Source organism: Poromitra crassiceps (genome assembly GCF_964638095.1).
Source record: "Poromitra crassiceps genome assembly, chromosome: 19".
Lineage (NCBI taxonomy): Eukaryota > Metazoa > Chordata > Actinopteri > Beryciformes > Melamphaidae > Poromitra > Poromitra crassiceps.
In genome coordinates, this window is record NC_139646.1 from 10321145 (window position 1) to 10340433 (window position 19289).

At 43.0% G+C, this 19289-nt stretch overlaps 2 protein-coding genes across 2 annotated transcripts in view; one reads left to right on the top strand and one right to left on the bottom strand.

The window, feature by feature from the left end:
• The window catches only part of lrba (LPS-responsive vesicle trafficking, beach and anchor containing), a 283347-nt gene that overhangs the window by 157246 nt on the left and 106812 nt on the right, over positions 1-19289 (top strand). The window contains 4 exon segments of the mRNA XM_083655531.1: positions 2844-2968; positions 3305-3319; positions 7829-7972; positions 9781-9917. Of these exon segments, the coding sequence (XP_083511657.1) occupies positions 2844-2968; positions 3305-3319; positions 7829-7972; positions 9781-9917 (421 nt within the window).
• Positions 11210-13015, bottom strand: mab21l2 (mab-21-like 2). Its single transcript, XM_083655530.1, has one exon. It carries the CDS (start codon positions 12661-12663, stop codon positions 11584-11586), a length of 1080 nt encoding a protein of 359 aa, XP_083511656.1. The 5' UTR covers positions 12664-13015; the 3' UTR covers positions 11210-11583.

The following is a 19289-nucleotide window of genomic DNA, read 5'->3' on the forward strand; positions in this document are numbered from 1 at the left end:
TCCTCCTGAACACACACACACACACAGCGCTTGTACACGCACAGCTTGCACACACTAACATACATTTAAGTATCACAGACAATCTTGAGAACATGCTGTCTGCGTCTTCGTAAGACAGCAGCTGCTTCTTAGCAGGGCTTAACGAGAAGGCCTCCCAGACACCTTTTATGACCCAACTAATTACTAATTACGCAAGTGGCTTGCGTGAGCCGCAGCACAACGCCGGCCCTTTTGTTATTTTAATTGTTGTTATTTTGAGGAATGGCGCTTCGGTAAATTCTGCCGAGGATGCTCCGGGAGGATGGATGAGCTCTGAATAATTGATCATCTTTGTGGAAACACACTCAGTGTGTGGTGGGGGGGGGGGGTTGCGTAGCGCCGTACATCTCCATTCTTGTTACAGCGGCACGCTCATCAGGGATTGATGACGAGGTATCCTCCATCGTCCGTCCAGGTCTTCCAGCATGCCATCATCATCATTTGGACGTCCATTGTCGCCTGCTCGCCGTGCGGCCGGGATGAATATGACTGGCGGAGGTAGTTCCCCACGCCGCCGCGACTAATTACTCCACCCAATGGCTGCCCTGCTGCTGATGGATGAATGTGTATTGTGTGCGTCGTACAGACCCCCCCACCCCCCTCCTTCCTCAGGATGAGAGACGAGTGCGTCCTGATTCGGGGCCGTGCACCATGCACAACCTTGATAATTATTTTCATAGATGAATGCCATAGGAGGCAGGATGATGAAGTGGCCATTTGCGTACAGAGACTATCACATGCAAACACGGAGCGGGGTCTTTGTGGCCGGGGAGAAATCTGCTCCTGCACAGGCCTGTGTCCCTTGTGTCTTTCCAACATGCACCCTTCTCGCACGCACACACACACACACATACGCATGCTCACTCGCACGCACACACACACGCATACTGTACGCATGCTCGCTCGCACACACACACACACACACACACACACACACCGCTCCTAATATACTAAATCTATATTCCCGTTTGCCAACGAATATTTTCATTTCACTACTTGGCAGTCTTCACTTTGCTTGTACAGTGAAGCATTTCTCCTGTTGTAGTTTGTGCTGCGGAGCCGTTTCCTACACATTGGATGAAATGGCCTCTCCAGAGTGCTTTCCATCCAGGCTTAAGCAATGAGCAGTAGCCGCTCTCGTCCTCCTCTTCTCTGCACTCTCTCCTTCGTCCGGCCTTTTGAGACAGCTTTTTTCTGTCCAGATAAATCAAGTAATTAATGGTTTTCATTAGCCGGGGCATAGAGGTCTTAAAGGACCCGCTTGGAAGTTGTATTTATTTTCTTGCGTAAAGCCCCTTCCCCTTTTAGAGGCCCCAGTGTGATCATTGGTGTTGGACTGAAGATTTGTGAGGAGCCTCCGGCCAGAGCAGCGTTCAAGAGTAGATCACATAAAGTATGCCGAGGTTCTCACCTCATAGCATAGGCCACTCGAACCATAAACTGTGTCTTACTGCACCGTCACAGGATCGACTGCACCACTTACTTTATGGAGAACCTGCTCATAGATTTTATTGTTAACATTATTTTAGAAAAATGGATATTGTTTTAACCTTGATATTTCCCCCCTCTTCCCCCCATTTTTCTTTCACAAAAATCATCCTCTTTTTAAAACGGTATCTCATGGCGCTGGACCCTGTTTTCACAATACAACTTATTTTCCATTTTCACATAGCACAGTGGACATGCAGACATTTATTTCACCAAACCACAGTAGCTTTGAGACTATTTGTTGCTCAACACCAACCTCAGGACAAGCCCAACATTTAGCACAAGTGAAATAAATGTGTGACTCAAGTCCGACAATCAGAGCGTAATCTCACTGAAGACCCAGGCATGCTCATGTTGTTTTGCCCTTCCCACCTGAGCAGTAAATCACTAACACATGAGCGGAGTTTTTGCATTCGAGAACTATAGTTTCAAAATGTGTAACTGACAAATGAGCAGCTTTACTGTATACTAAAAATTAGTTCTTCAGATAAAAAAAAAAAAAAAGCTTTTGAACTGGGGGGGAAAAATCTTTGATGTGGGGGGGGGAAATGGTTTTCTTATGCTATGTTGTGCCTCTGGGCCACATAGGTAATGAATATTTTAGATTATATTTTAATGAAATCCCTTTTCAAAATAAAAGTAATATTTCATTATAGACAGGTACTGTACACGACATGTACAATGCTATGGCGGTGACTCCTCATTAAAAGTTAACACTTTCTTTGCCGTGAGAGTCAGAATGATTTACTGACCAAGCCGGGGGAAGGGAGATGTAAATTGGGAAGAAAAATGGAGGCTATGGACATTGATTAATATTGGTAATGCTATCCACCCCCTCCTCTGTGTTTGTAATGGCCTCCTCCTCTATTCGGCCAGCCGTGGTCCTGACAAGAGGTATCCTGCTGAGCTTGAAATGAGCCCAGAAAGGCAGCACGTGCCACAGAAAGTGTGTGGAAAATGATCACTCTGTCATTTGCCCGTTCCACTGTGATGTACTCAATGCACCTTCACAGAAAGAGAGAGGCGGCAAAAATAGCAAAAAATTATCTTGGGCACAACACTTTAGTCTCTGAGAAGGAGATACTGTCAAGGACATGGGATACAGTTATTTGGGGGTTTAAGCTTGTGTACAAGTGAGAGTTTTCAAAGCAAGGTTCTGAGAGTATAAAACACATGCACACACACACACACACACACACACAGCAAAAACAATGCTGGCTTTATGTACGCTCGGTGGGACCGAGTGCTAATGCTGGGCTGCTATACCATGCTGGCTGGTAATTGCTAACACATGTGCTACCTCTGTCTCGCTGCAGCCGGCCGAGGGAGTTCTGGCGCCTGGACTACTGGGAGGACGATTTAAGGCGCCGACGCCGCTTCGTCAGGAACCCCTTCGGATCCGCTCACTCGGAGGCTACGCTCAAAGCCGCGGCCGAACACGGTCAGTCCCCGCACCCCCGACCGTCCTGCCTGTTGTATGTGCCGCCTGCCTCGCTCGCTTGGTGGTAGCACCAAGGCAATAAAAATTAGTTCTACCATTGCAATAAAAGATTTATTGTACCACAAGACACAATAAAATAGCACCCTCATTTGAATTTCACACAGGTAATTGGCTTCCTCGCCTCCCATTATGCAAAGAGTGTTAGCATCTCTGCGTTTACTCTGAAAGCATTTCTGCCTTGACTCTGAAATTCTTGTTTGAACTCTGAGTAGGTGTGACGTTTCACGTGCATGAAATGTGAATTTGTGTTTATTCTTTTCTCTTGTTGCGTGGCAGTGGCTGATATTAATGGTAAGTAACATTCAAACTTCTCCTTTTCTATTTTACCTTGTTTGCCAGTCTTGCATTTGAATGAAGTGTCATATTGGGAGTTTCTTTTGAGTTTGTCCCTTTTTTTCTTGGTTATTTGATTTGCAAATACTGTCATATTATGTCTACAACACGTTCTTTTTCACTATGTAAAAGGTTAAAAGATTTACCTTTATGGTCAAAATTAAGGTGTATACTCAAAGAAGACTCTAAACAGATGATGATGTTGATGATCCAAGTCATATGTTTTGCATGTTTAATATTATGGGAAAGACCATTTATAATTTACAAAACATTGCCGTTGAAGAATGACTTCACATTGTACTTGGAGCCTCTCACAGATGAAAATCGAATGCGGTTTAGAACAACTTCATCAATACTCTTCTATTACCCAGAATAGAGAGTTGTCATTAAAACCAACCGCATTGATTACCTTTAGCATTGGAATTAGTCCAATCAATGCTCCCCTTGCGCCATTGTTTCTGCGCACTTGTCCTGAAGGACAGGTGCAGATTTCCAATAAAGTTTGACCGAGAACAACGCGACGTTCCCAACAGTCACTTTAGCCACTATATCTAAATGACACATGCTCCTGCGTTCGCATTACGAGTCACTTCTCTCTCGTAGAGTGGCTGTAATCCCTCATTTCTGCTAAGACAGTATCCTGCCATTCCAGCGCACACAAGGGTTTGCAATCACAGTCAGACCGGCTCAATCAATTATACTCTCCTCCATAACGGTTCGTTTCGGCGCCAAAAATGTCTTCAATATGTCACCTGCAAAAGTCCCCCTAAATGTGACGACATTCCCAGAGACAAATGGCCGGCGTGACAGGAGTCAATAAGAATGTGATCTAAAAGCAATAAGTGTTGGGGATCCCGCAGGATCCTGGGAGACTGTGCAGTAATGGCTGCGGTGTGGAGGCAGAGAGCAGCTGCAGCAAGCCTCAGAGTTGTACCTGGTCTCCATCTGAAATCCTCCCTGCCTCCCTGCTTTGCCGTCCAGCGCTCGTTCAACAGAGAGAAGCCACATTATATCACTTGTACTTCTTTATTGAGTTCTATTAGCCGAAGGAAAGAAATGTCTCTTTTGCTGCCGGAATTTGTCGTTCAAATATTCTACATGCTATTTTATTTTTATTCTAAACCATTTCAGCGTGTATACTGCGTATATTCATCACCGGGGGGAGGACAAATTCCTCCAAACGATATTTGGTTTCAAAGTCAGGTCTGTGTAAAAATAGCCACCAGCCAGTAGTGGCAAGGGTATGCTACCTCAAGAGAAAGAGAGAGAGCGTGCTGCCTGCATGGCTGAAGTATGGGAATATATCATTAAAATAACTCTTTGACATTGAAGCCTGACGGCGTCCATTTTCTGATGTAACCTTTCGTCTTGTTTTAGTCGACCCGACATTTGTTGCGGAAGTGCGGCTCAAGACGAGAATGCGGGGCTGAGTTTTCAAACAGAGTTCAAAGGTCGTATCTGGCTGTCATTATTTTCATCAGGTGGAGAAGCAAAATGCAGTCTCACTCTCTAAGAAAATATTTAGTATATGATCAAGCCTGAATTTACCCTGTTTTCCAGCTACTTGTGGTAGCACTTTGTTTTCAAATCTCACTCACGCTTATGAAATCTGCAGGACTGTCTTGAATTAAATAAATTATGTACAGAAAATAAATCCTTGAGCCCGTAACGGTTTCCCCTTTTTAAGAGCAGGAAATGTTTCGATAAACCTATATCTCTTCTCCATTAAACACGGAGAAAAAGGTGCATTTCTCTATTTAGGATATGGACAACCGTGATCATTCATACCCAGCCAAGATGACTTTCACTGGAGAGCGTGCGGTTGAAGTAGGGTTGAGTAGGCTGTTATGTATTTATGGCTGGAAAGAGCCATCTTTTCTGGGGATTGATTTGGTCTGGTCCGGGGCCCGTGTACCAGAGGTGGCAGAGTAAATACCTGAAGACTAATGTCTCTGTTCTGGTAATCAATACTCGCCTCATGACCACACTCCTGGCTACGGTCTTGTTAAAAACAAATTTGTTAATTCTGACAATTTAATTGCTGTGACCGTGCATGCCTTGAGTTGTATAAGCAGGTATAGTTGAACCTCTCAGTAAGGAAACGAGGTCTTGAAAAAGTGTAACCTGGCTGGGATTTATGCACATTGCTGCCTCTTGTGTGATGAGTGATGAGGTTGAAGTGCCTCGATGGATATTTTGTTAATGTGACATACCTGCTCATTGGAGAGATTGTTCATTGTTGGCATTTTGTATTACAATTCTTGAATGTATACTTAAATGATAGCCTAAAGTTTAAAAAGTGAGGTGTTTGTCACGGTTTTGAATATATGTAATTCAAAACACCGTTTTACACTTGCGATCTTTACTGGTGTTATTATTAGAAATATCAATATTAGAAATAATTCTTTATTTCCCACCTCACACACTTAGAGTAAGTTGAAACCTTGTGTCGCTAAAGCTGCACAGCCATTTCATGGGCATGCAAGTTTCACATATCCCCCTCCCAACACACACACACACACACACACACACACACACACACACAGCACACACAGCACACACTGCACACAGCACACACAGCACACACTGCACACAGGGCACCCCCAGAATAAAGTATTGGAATATTTACGCATGAGGAACAAAACAAGTGAAACATTACAATGTAGCCATGGCTTCTGCACATTTGTTTAATCTGTGTGCGGTGATATGGCGTAAATCTAGTTAGAATAGCTTTTCCTGCTATGTCTAATAAATCTCGGTCAAACCATTTGATCACTTGTGTTCTAGTTAATTCAGTGTATATTATCCTGAGAAGCCATTAATAAATTATGTTTGGGGTAACAGAAGTAGCAGGGTTTTGGGCCCACCACCAGGTATAATAGCATCAGACCCTGCCTATTTGGTAAGGGTTCATATGTTAGCAGTAGCATCAGACCCTGCCTATTTGGTAAGGGTTCATATGTTAGCAGTAGCATCAGATCCTGTATATTCTAAGGGTTCATAGCAGTGGCTGAATTGTGAGGTGAGAGTTGCCGAGCATGTTTACAATGGAATGCACAGAAGTTCAAATACATCTCTGTTTTTTAAGCTCATCTGACAAGTCCCCTGTCCACTTGCTTGGTGTGAATACAATGGCATGTGGTACGTATTAGGGGAGCTGGTAGTAATTTCAGTGCTGCTAACTAAAGAATTCTCCAGGGAGGCTTAATTACAGGAAGACCATTCTAAATATCAGCGAGCTGCATATTTCCATGACAAGAGATTTTTCAGCCTCCGCTGTTCTAACAATTTCAAAGTACACAGCCACATGATGCGGCTGTGCATTTTTAAATGCAACTGATCTCCCCTCAGGTGACGACGAGGGAGGGGAAAAAAAAATCTGAAAAATCCACCAATTCTGTGTTCTGTGACTTGATGCATAAAATCTGTGTTGCTTTGACCAGAATGCTGCATTAGAAAACACACATGCGAGGCTGCAGAATGACTTGGTGTATTGCCAATTGTGTTTAGAAAGAGGGGATACTTGTCAGTCCTCACGTTGCACTGTGTACTTGTGTGTGTGGATATTTACCATGCACCACTGGGGAATGCAGGGCTCTGTAAATGTTTGCAGATTACATTTTTCTTCTAATCCATTTGGAACCTCAAATCATGCTCAGTTGGAATCAAAATGGGCAGTGTGCAGCTCACTTTGTTCATATGTGTTTGGCTAATCTTGGGGTGAAATGCCATTTGTTTTGATGTGTGTTTAAGGGCATAATGCAAAGTGAGAGTTGGCTGTGTGTTTGCAATCAAGATTCTCAAGCATCGCTGTTGATCAACTTTGCAAGTTATTATAGGAAGGGTAAACCCATGCACTTAAAATCGGGTTTCCTTTTGAAGCCTAAAAAACAACCTTAAAGATCTAAATTCATATATCATACTTAGTAGTCTCAATTTGACACAAGTTTTATGAGAATAGGTAAATTAATATTTTTCTAAAAGAATACATTTTTTTTGTTGTTTGTGATGATCACCAGTTGAAAGTCATAGTTTACCTTTACCACTTCACCTCTATAGGTAAAAAGCTATAGCCTGAACCAAAGCACTGAAAAGTTGTATAGCTCATTTTAAGGTTCCATAGCATTTGTGTTTTATTATTTAACAGTGACCAGAAATGTAGAGACAGTGAAAACCCACAAAGATCATGAAACAGCCCAAAGGCTTATCTGTAGACTAATCCAAATTGTAACAATGTCACAACTGCCTCTTCTGTCTTTAAAACTGTGTTAACATCTCAAGGGTTGTGTATTCTGTGTATTACGGTTTGCATTGGTTATCAGATGCGATCAATCTGCTGAAATGTGTTGTTTCTGTGGTGAACAGAAATCTCAGTCGAGTCTTTATTTTCAGTAAAAGAAAAGATGATCGTGTGTCTCTAATTTGTTTTGGGTAAAATAAAATAAAAAATACCATTCCCCCCTCCAGCTTCTGAGGAGGATATTCTCAAAGGCAAGCAGTCAATCAGAAGTCAAGCTCTGGGAAATCAAAACTCTGAGAGTGAGACGTTGTTGGACGGAGACGATGACACACTGTCATCTGTTGAGGAGAAGGAGCTGGAGAACTTAACAGGTAAAGATTCTTATCACCTCTGTTGCTCCTCCACACTCTTTTCACTATAGCACTCTTACTGAACATTGATTTTAGTGAAGGGACCTTGCGGCTATTTAATTTTATTTCCTGTAATCTTTCCCATGTGACCTTTTACTGTGATTTCTGTATAAAATGTATACATTTGGTTCTTTGACCTGCATGAATGGGACGTGATGAGGGCTTTTGATGTGCAGGGAGAAGCAGCCTTCTGAGGGGGATCACCTTCATACTGCCCATCACAAGTCTTTTTCATTATGGCCCCAATGGTGCTTTATAGCTTTGCATATATGCACTTGATGGGAGAGGGCGGTGAAAACATATTCAGCACTGCTCTGCTTCACAGGCTGTATAGGCCTGAAGCAAAGCACAAAATACAATATTTTTTTATTCTGCACCAGCCTGCATCATTAGCCGATTCAAGAAAAGCTGCATAGACGCTATAGCCTAAACCCATTGGCTGAAAAACTTCCCTGCAAAGTCAATCCGCCCGATCCAACATGCAGGCCCGCTCTTCAGTTTGATCCAACTTCTGGTCGGTTGATCCTGATTTGCCTTATTGCTGTTCACGTCTCTGTCATTTAAATGACCCTAATTAAATATCATAGTCCGCTAATCGGATTGCACTATAGCCTAATCCGCATTTTTTTTCTTTCAGTGACAGCACGCTCACTAAGCTGCAAAAGGGCCTCAGAGCGGCAGAGCCATATTAAAATAACGCAATTGACAATAGGATTAAACGTTGAATCCTGACTAATAAAGTGACGTGCGAGAGAAATTGTCGAGCATGGTTCCCCCGCTCGACAGGAACCTCACCTTTCTCCTATTTCAAGCAGCTGTCTGATTCAAGTGTAATTGAATGTGTTTGAGTGAATGAAAAAAATGTTATTTCACCCCACGGATAACATGTTAATCCTCGGGAGGACGACGGGCCGAGAAATGAATCTATCTGCTTATTCCATCCGTTTGCATGAGCGGGTGCTGAGGGAAATCAAGCCGGGCTGCGAGCCTCCTTGTCTCCAGCGCACATCTGCAGATACAAAGCCCGTGCATATGCTGCAGAGCCGGGCAGAGCGCACACCCACAGCTCCCCAGAGCACGGCTCTCATTGTCATACTGGCATAAATTAAGATTGATGAGAGATTAAACAGAGCTTCACCCAGCCCGCAATCAATGCATTCTGATGGACAGTCGATTCTATTTTCTGACAGATCTGCCTCAAAGGTTCCCACTTTTGACGTTTTATTTTAGTGGGAGTGTTAACGTATTTTGTTAGAGGGCAAAAGACCAAAAGGTCCACAACCCCCCCCCCCCTTTTCCCATTTTCTTATATTAGCCTTATCGGATAGCCCGCACTAATCGACAAGTGTGTGCATTAATAGCCGGATAGCCATATCTGCCATTTTAATAATGCCCCTTGATTTACAGCCATTAATTTGTGCATAAAAAATAAACACGTGTTATCTTCATTTGTCTTTTTGCGTTCCTCACCCACTCAGCAAACTCCCCCCTCGTCAATTAACCGTGTCTGCGATTATAGGCCCGTAATGTTTTTTCTTTTCTTTTCTATAGCCTACACACTTTTTTTCTGTGCTCTTTGCAGCAGAGAGCCATCAAAGTCGGGGCTTTCCCCTCAATTGTTGAGTTTTATGTTTACCGTTTTTTTTTCTTTTAACACTGCATACTGTAGCCTATTTGTCGCATATGAAGAGATGAGACAGGCAGCACAGTGCGTGTTGTCTGACCGGCCGTGCGTGTCCTCTCCTCGGCGTGTGTGTGTTGGTCTGCAGGCCCAGTAAACTTGAGCACCGGCGCACAGCTGGTCGCTCCGGCCGCGGTGGTGCGAGGCACGCTGTCCATCACCGCCTCCGAGCTCTACTTCGAGGTGGATGAAGAAGAGCCCGGCTTCAAGACCATCGATCCAAAGGTAAGACACAGGCGCATGGGACTTGAGCTTCATTGATCACGCCTCAAATTGTCACTTGTAAGCCACCCTCTGCTTCGTGCTTCCTATAATATAACCCTGGTAAATGCCATTAAACCGGCTTTGGAACATGGACAGATATTTTAAATGTTTTTATTTTTATTTATTTATTTTTAAATAAGCAGCTGCTTTCTCAATATGTGATAATAATCCTATAGCGAAGATGAGCTTTAGTCTTGTCAGTCTGTAGCTATGGTTGTTATACATGTTTTTTTATTAGGCTATATATTTTTTTAACCTGAGAAATTTTCTTCTGTATATATATTTTCTCCAATATTTTTGATTTAACGTAAAGCTGACAGTCCCTATAGATTGTATGTTGTACTTTTATTTATGTATTTAGTTGTTTATTTAATTAGTACATAAGGGATATTTCATATGATTTCAAAACACATTCATAACTAGACAATGCTGATTATTGTTTAACATGAATAATAAATTCAACCCATTATTTTGCCTAAATGAACGACCAAATACGTAGGAGACAACTTAAACTAACCAAATGCATGAGGCCTTGCTGAGCTCTGATCAACCCTATTAGTACTGTCAACACGTCTGCAGCTTGTTATTTCACTCACTGAGCCAATGTAATTTATGACAACAAAACTGAGAGCAAAACAAACAAATATCGTTTGGAATAAAATTAATAAACTGCACGTTAGTTATAGTTATATAGTCAACGTGCTAGCCTATAGCACACTATGACCTACAGGTGGTTGTGTTTGTTCACCGGTCTTCTCACAACATCACTCCATGAAGTTATACCGTATTTAGATTAAAATAGATATAGGCTATAGGCTACAATTGTATATGGGAATACTCTATAAAATTATATTTGAATTGAATTATATATTAGGTCATACTAAAACAAGTGGATTAATGATATTGAGGTTCATGGTTTTTGTTAGGCCCTCTTGTTTTGCTTGCAAGAGAAGGCAATCAATGCCAGCCAGCATCGTGGCTGACTTGGGTTTTCTCTCCTAGGCCCATGATGGCATGGCTTGATTTCCATTCATGCGAAAATCTTGTTGAGCCTCTGTAAAAATAACCTCTGCGAGTTCCATTATTTTTCCCTTTTATAATGTTGACCACTCAGATCATGTTTTTTCTCACTGACTTGAATAATTTAATGGTTTTCTTCATCAAACAATTACAAAATGAAATGCAAGATATTGCCTGTCGTCTCAGCTGTCACAACATGTCAAAACACAAGGCCAAGTTGTAATTTAATTTGCAACGTTTTATTAACATTTCATTTTAAGTCACATAATGAAAAATTTGAACTTGGCACGCTACACTTTATTCTTTCACTTAACGATTTTGTGCATATATTTAAATAAAAGTTTCTTCACTTTGTGAAAACATTTAAAACAAGACAACTAAAAGTTATTACATTTAGCTGAAAATGTACCTTTACTTTCTCTCTGGCAATGGCCCAATTGCTCCATATTGTAAAAAGGTTTTCTCGAAGTTTGCTCGCTTCATTATTTTGTTAGTATTTTTTCTTCTTCACATTGCTTGGAGAATCAGTTGGAGAATCACCTTTTCCTCCCTCTTTGAAGTGTTATCCCAAATGTCTCGCACTCTCTCGACACTTCGACAGTCAAATTTATAATTTGTCCAAACTTTTAGCATTGGTGAGGATTTCCCTCGCTAGTCTCCACGTCTGCTTGGCTGCAGCCTCCAGGGCTGAGTGAGGCTTCCCCTGAAACAAGTCCAAGTTTGGCAAGAAGTAATGGGGACATCTGCGACACTGCAGACAGGAGATGAGCTGCAGTAGGATGCCATTGAGTCGGTCACCCAGGCAAGACTCGTCCCAGTCGGTCTCTCTGGGGTGCTTCTCGCACTCGTACAGCAGCAGGGTCTTCATGTGGTAGTTGTTGAGCGGCTGGCCCGGCAGCTCCAGGTGACGGTCCCGCAGCGTCTTCAGGACGGACAGACACTTCTTCCTACAGCCGGCCATCAGCAGCCTGTTCTCGGCCTCGCTGAACTGCAACACCCAGGCGTCGCTCTCTGCCGAGCTTTGCTTCCCCGTCAACGAGTAGCATTCTTTGGAGAGGAGGTTGAAGCCCTCGGCTTTGACTTCGGCTACCCGGTTCGGACCCGGCCAGGGGATGTGGGGCATGGGCCACTGCGCCGCGCTCCTAGGCCAAATCCCAGTGCACTTGAAGGCGGGGGTGATCTGCACCACATACCTCTCCCTGATCCGTAGTCTGACCTCGCTGGTGTCCGCTACCATTTTAACCACGTCGCGGTAGCTGCATTTATCCACGGCCTGCGCCACCAGAGTCTGAAACCTGGAGCGGATCTTCCTGGCTGATAGGTAGCCCGAGGCGGTGATGAACTCGACCCACAGCGACATGCTCCTCTTACGGCCGTCACTCAGCTTCAGCACCGCGCAGCCGGGCAAGGAGCCGTCGTCCACAAAGTTGAACACCCCCATTTGGTTGAGGTACAGCACCACCTCAAACTCGTTCGGGGCGATGACCTCCATGCCCTCATAGCGCGCCTCTATCTCACTGAGGGAGCTGATAAAACGGGGCTCCTGCACTTCCACCTCCTTCAGGACATCCGACACCACTTTACAAACCTCCCTGATGGTCTTCGCAATGGCCGCTTTGCGAGTTTGGCATCTCTCGTTGTAATATTTGTTGAGCTGATAAACCAGCTTTGCCTGCGTCGCAATCATGTTTGGACAGACGTCCGGGTTGTACACCGGAGAGTCGCAGTAGGTTGACGGATCCAATGCTTACCGGTAAAGCCAGAGGCAGAAAGCTTCCCCGTGCAGTAAAAATGAAAGTTTTTATTTTTTTCCCTCTCCTTTGCTTTACAGCGGATGGACGTCAGTGTAAAGGAGGAGGAAACGGATAGGGATGCAACGTAATAGGCTAAATAGCAGTCCAACTCAAATGCACTTCCAGCACGGCTAAGCAGATTCAGATTCAGGTTACCGGGTACCATCCGCGTGTCCTGGGCAGCAGACGCTAAAGGCTCAAACACCGTCTGTGACCACTCATCTCTCCTGGCGCACGGAAACTGTTATTCTGTCCTCTGTCGCCCGCTCACTTTCCTCCACACTCAGCTGTGTGAGCTGGACTTGTGTAGTTTATGAATGGCTCCCTTAGCAAGAGTGAAAGGGGTCGGGCTTCTCCTCATGCAATCATGTGCAGAGCTGTCAGTGCGGACAACCAATCAGAGCAGCCGCAGACAGACCGTCCTGCAGAGGCATCCAGTCCGCCTCTCCTCTCCAGCATCTGGGCGCACGGCACGGAGCTGCCTGCTGCTCCCAGGTCCACACAGGGAAAGATAAACCTCTTTATGCAGACTGCAGTCAGTGTCCAGGGTTAGAAGTAAAGACTATTTTGCCCCCGCAAGACAATAGTTTTTCTTTGCCTGCAATTTCGCCCTGTGCGTAACGAGGATTGGGAAATTGAGAGTGGGCACACACATGGGACTGGGGTCTGTGACAGCTTTTAACTTTAGACCTGCATGATACGTCTGTCTCTTTCTTAACAACAGAATGTTTCTTCGTGTTTTCCTGAAGGTATAGAAATTGCAGTAGCCTATTTCATTGACGATGTTTTATTTAGGCTCTTCGTATTGCATTGCCTTTATGTTTCATATAGCCTAATTATCGTACCCACATTTATTCTCAAACAATTGTAGTGTTTTTTGGGCTAACTTGAAATCGTAGCCCATATTTTTTGGCCTTTGGATTATTATTATTATTTTTTGCTTTGTAAGCACCAAAAATGAAATATCGTGACACTGAATGCAATGGCAGGCTATAGCATGTCTCATGAGACCAATTACTGAATAAAATGTAAACTAGAGAACACAAACACCTGTTTATGTTTTAAATAATCCTCTTCGGGATCAGTTTCAATTTCTTTTTTTATTCTGGGCTGTTAAGTTGCCTAGTGATAGCATTTACGTGATATCCATATGAAATTGTAGGCCCATCTCTTAACGATCGGGGAATCTTTTATGCTGTTGGGTTTTTCGCAATTATAATTCGTTTAGGCCTACATTTAAAGTGCGAAGGCGTAGTGCACCTGCAGCGAAATAAAGCTCGAATAGATATTGACCAAGACTATAATCGTGAGACGGTTTGAGGCCACTTGATTAACATTTTAAACTGACGAATCAATTTCATTTGATTAAACGTTTTCTATGTTTTTTTTAATTGAATAAAATGGTCTCCGCGGTTTCTCTCATGCAGTCGAGCGTTAATGCGCCCATCGGTTTATCGCCGTGGTGGACCTTGTCCATCCTGAATAATTAAAGTCGGGGTCTCTCTGAGGTTGTAATTGGAGTCCCCTGTCACCCTGGACTTCATGTTGGAGGACTTTAAGAAGCCATCACTTGCTCCGGAGACAAGGGGCTGCAGTAGACATACGCCTATATTCACACACATTTAGCCTAAAGCATGCGGTGGGAAATGCATGCAATTATTTGTTTTTATACATTTTTGATTTATTTATTTTTGCGAATAGCCTATCTGTGCGACCCTCCAACCCCGTGCCCCCTCCCCCCCCCCCCCCCTCGAGTTAATGAGGTCGCGGTCATTTGGGCTTGACGTTAAATGGGCTACAGATAGTTATTAATTGGACATTCTGTGCGTTTTTCACGTGCACTCTTTCGTGCCAGCTCTAGCCCGGGTCCCCTCCATTTTATAGGAATTGAATTATGGACGATTTTTTTCCCAGTAGCCTATAGTCCAAGTTCCCGTAATCTATGTATTTACATATTACAGTAATACTCAGAGAGCATTACTGAATCCAAATAGCAAAGTTGTAATATTGAAAACAAGTTTTGTGTGAAATGTTGATGACAGACGACATGGCCTATACTGTAATAAGCAGCCTGCACAGACATATTATGCTTAATAGACTGCATATTAATATAATTTCAAAGGAGACAAAACAACACAACAATAGATGGCATCTTAAGGTTTATTGAAAGAAAATCTTAACTTTTATATTTAGTATGAACACATAAAACTTCTGAACAAAGTTTTTCTTCTTGCTACAAAAGCATGATGCAGAATATTGATTCAGCAATATGTTGCCGCTATTATTTACTGAAATGATATAGCCAACTGTGCAAAGGATTCTAAAATAAGCCGTAAAAAATGTCAGAAAAGGCGAAGCTGAATGAGCCCCCCCCCCCCCCCCCCCCTGCAACGGCACATCTTCTGGACTTCATCATGTAGCCTTTTTCCTCAAGTGGTGATGAGGCTTTGGGGAGTGGAAGGTGCCTTATGATTAAGTTTTCAGAATTTAACCATTTAGTTCAGTCTGGAAGGAGCTGTGAACCTGCTGGATGTCTGAGCTCAAGTCAATGAGAACAAATAACCTCCTGCCTATCAGGTAAAATGCATGGGTTTACACACCTCTTTGCTGCTTTACTTGGGATCACAAACAGCGTATTTGTTTGATCTAGGTCGCAGTGGATTGCAGCACATACATTATGTTCTACATTTTAAATAGTGGGAGAATAGTTTGCACCAATTGCAATAACCTTGAATTAGCAAGGGCTTTGCCACCTAGAAGAGCCACTGGTCACAGTGGAGAGTTTTACACTGTCACCTTCAGAGCACTGTCATCCCTATATAGAACAACAATTCAAGGGGAGACATTATTGAGAAGCGTGTGCCATGAGATTTGGATTTCATAAGTTAACATAATAAAAACATTTGCTGTGAGCTTTTACGCAACTTCCATTCTGGTATGTTTCCCAGAACTGGACAGAGAAAGGCTGTGGCAACACAATCTAAAGTCGACCTAGCAGCTATTTGATTTATTGTGAAGTTTGAAGAAATGCTAAACTGTTGAGATTTGACATTCCTTCCCTGTGCATCATACCCAAGTGAAGGAATAGCCATCCTAATGTAGCCTTGGAATTTCAGCCATCGAAAAAGACAGAAAGCCAGAGAAATAAATGAGAAGAGAATGTCTTGGTGTTTGATTTCACTGCGACTGTTTATTATCAAGCACAAAGGTCCAGAGAGATTAATGGACACTACGTGGAGTGCAAGTGTCCAAATATTATGAAGGACACGCTAACTGCAGCTTCATGAAATATATAGCGACAGTAAGAATGGCTTTCAAAGACATTATGAATCTATTCTGACCCATGCATCAACCATATATTCTTGAGAAACCATGTTCTGTTCCATATTCTTTACAAGTTAAAAAGTTGGAATGGATTTAATTAACTCATTCTCCTTTGGCAGTTGATTTTGGAAGGTATTTATTAGTCATAGCTCTGAAGGTTCAGAGTTCACCTTAACAGTGTGTGCCTCTGTGTGTGTGTGTGTGTGTGTGTGTGTGTGTGTGTGTGTGTGTGTGTGTGTGTGTGTGTGTGTGTGTGTGTGTCTGTCTTTTTTCTGTGGTGTATGCACACAGACCTCAGTAACCACTCCAAATATATAGTTTTGTTTGTTTATTTTATGTTATTTATTTATTTATTTATTTATTTATTTATATTTTTTGCGCATAGTAAAAAACATGCACATGATCCCAATCTTACGGTGCCAGAGAGAATACAAAGCTGTGAGCAACTTTTGGAGCCATGGTGAACTCTACTTTTGTTAAAAAAAAAAAAAAAAAAAAAATCCCAGATAGTCAGGGTATGTATGCATTTAAATGTAAATAAAAGGACCTGATTTATGAGGTTATGCGGGTACAGAGGATACCATCAGTTCTCCAACGGAGGAAAACCAGCAGCTTCAGAGGCTAACAGGATCCCCCCGCCCCCACTTCTGCGTTTTCTTTATCTCCTGAAAACATCCAGAATTATCTGTGGTTCCTGAAGAGCTCTCCCCTGCTTTATATTGACTGGAGAAAAGAGCAGGGGCCTGGTAGAGACCTCTTTGATCTGAGCCTGTGTGACGACGCCACATTGATCTCCTCACCGGCACACAACAGTGTCCATGCCTCTGCAAATCTCTGCCAGCTGATGAGTACCTTGCTGCTTCTCTGTCTGTATCTTTCCTACCCTCCCAGCCGTACTCTGTCTGTCTCTCTTAACCCTCTCACTCACTATCTCTTCGTTTCCCTCACCCCAGCTAGAGAGCTACCAGATTACCCTGAGTAGCCCCAGGTGGCTGGCTACTGTGTATACAACGCTGCACTGTTTTTATAGTACACAATGTAACTCCTTCCAAGACACCATATTCCAAAGGACACATATTCAGCCTTGTATTAGTTTATTTTATTTTATGAATGGCATGCCAAATGTTTCTAGTGATATTGAATTTAAGTCAAAATTGAACAGAATTTGTAAGCAATAGAAAGGAATAGTTAATCTCTAGTGGCTCGCATGGCCGATCCTCCGCCAAAAAAAACTCCAAGGCACACTTATTCGCTGAAAAAGTTTGTTGAAAAATTAGTTCGCTGAAAAAGAGTTTGTTGTATACGCCAATGGTTTTTCAACTATACAGATTTCATCAGGGCATACTGTATCATATGATCATATCATAGATGCTCTGATGAAGACCTTGTAAAACGCATTGGCACTGGTTCAGTCAGATGTTACCATGATGTTACCATGATATGGCCTGGTATGAATAGTGGAGATATTTGAAGAAGAACGTCTGACACACCGAATAGCCTTATATCAGTGAACCGAATAAATCATGTTTGTTTTACAATCGCTGGATGTAAATAAAGAACACAAAGTTGCGTTCAGAGGCTCTTTGACGTTAGGCAGTGAGAGAGAGAAAAAATGTGCAACAGTTTTACTCCTACAGTATGTCAGCTTGAGTGAGTGCGCTTTGTACTTCCAAGTGAATGATAAGGGAGGGGGATGTCAGTGCAAGGCATTTTTTACAGTGTTCCTTTTTTCTCCCTTTTCTTCTTCTCTGGAAACATGATAGGTGCAGGGAAAGTGGCTCACCCGCTCACAAAACACACACACACACACACACACACACACGTGAAGAGAGAGTGTGAATTTTCGATGCTCTTGTTCACACATTTTGTCGCCGTCTTCCAAGCCGGATGGAGCCAGCTGCTCCCTCGATAGAAGGCCCAAAGCAAATCATCCCAGGCTACTAATTGCCTGGCAGGCGTCTGCATCTGCTCCGCAGATAGCAAACCTGATGATGAAGTCATGGAGCAGATGTGTGAGTGTGCGAGTGCCTGCGTGTGTGTTTAGTAGCGCCCTCTCCATGTTTAGACACAAGCCATCAATATTGCATGTGGAGTTTTTGTTGCGTAGCCACTCCTGTCGACTCCTAATATTACATGAATGAGGAAGTGAAATGGCGCTCCTTCCAGCTGATTGGTTAAAGGAATGGCAGCTCTAGCCTGATTGGAGGATCTCTGCAAACCCCGCCTCAGAGCCCTATTGCAATCAGGGTGTAATACAGACTGTATTTATGGAACATTTGTTAACTCTTTGACAAATGTTATTGGAAAAGTGAATAGAAATGTCACAGAAAATGGACCAGACATGCATGCAAAAACAAATATAACTGAATTGAACTAAGGACCTACAAAAATAGGCATGCAAATACATACTCTGTTAATATTACATCCTGAAGTTTGTTCAACAAGCCATTTTTATTGGAATAGCAAGGCTTAGTTAAATGATTGTGAATGAACATGCCATACTACTACCTGCATTTTCTAGACCAGCCATTCCCCAACCTGTGGGCCGGGGCCCGCTGGTGGGCCACGAAGGTATTGCAAGTGGGCCGCCAAATCATTTGCAGAACATTACGATCTTTGTGTTTTTTTCTATATGCATGAGAATGCACTCATCCATTGTTGAATGATAGTTATTTCATTTGTAATAAATCATTCATGAATTAGCCTATTGCAGACAGCCTCTCACTTTTAGTTTCATATTTCTGCGTGGTGCTGATGGGACAGCTCCTTTTATTGTTGAAATAAAAAGTGCTCTGAGGAAGGCATTATTTGGACTGCGTTCGGTTTACGGTCGGATGTGGGCCGTGAACATTTTTGCTATTTTCAAGTGCGCCTTGAGTCGGAAAAGGTTGGGAACTACTGTTCTAGACAGTTTGTCCATCCTGCAGGGCTGTCTAATCAGCCGCAGTGTCAAGTCATGTTCTGTAGAGTACCCAATCTGTAAAGTCCTACATTTAGTGAGAATTTAGTCTGGTTGAAACTCACACGGACCGCTCTCATATTGACTTTCACTTTCGGCAGCAGGTGGGCAGCCGCAGACACGGCAATGCATTCTCTATGGACTATGTGCACACACCAACATGCTGTCGTCATAGGTAACGCAACTTGTGCATTCACGTGCTGTGGGAAGTCCGTCTTCTTAGGGGGCACGGTGGCA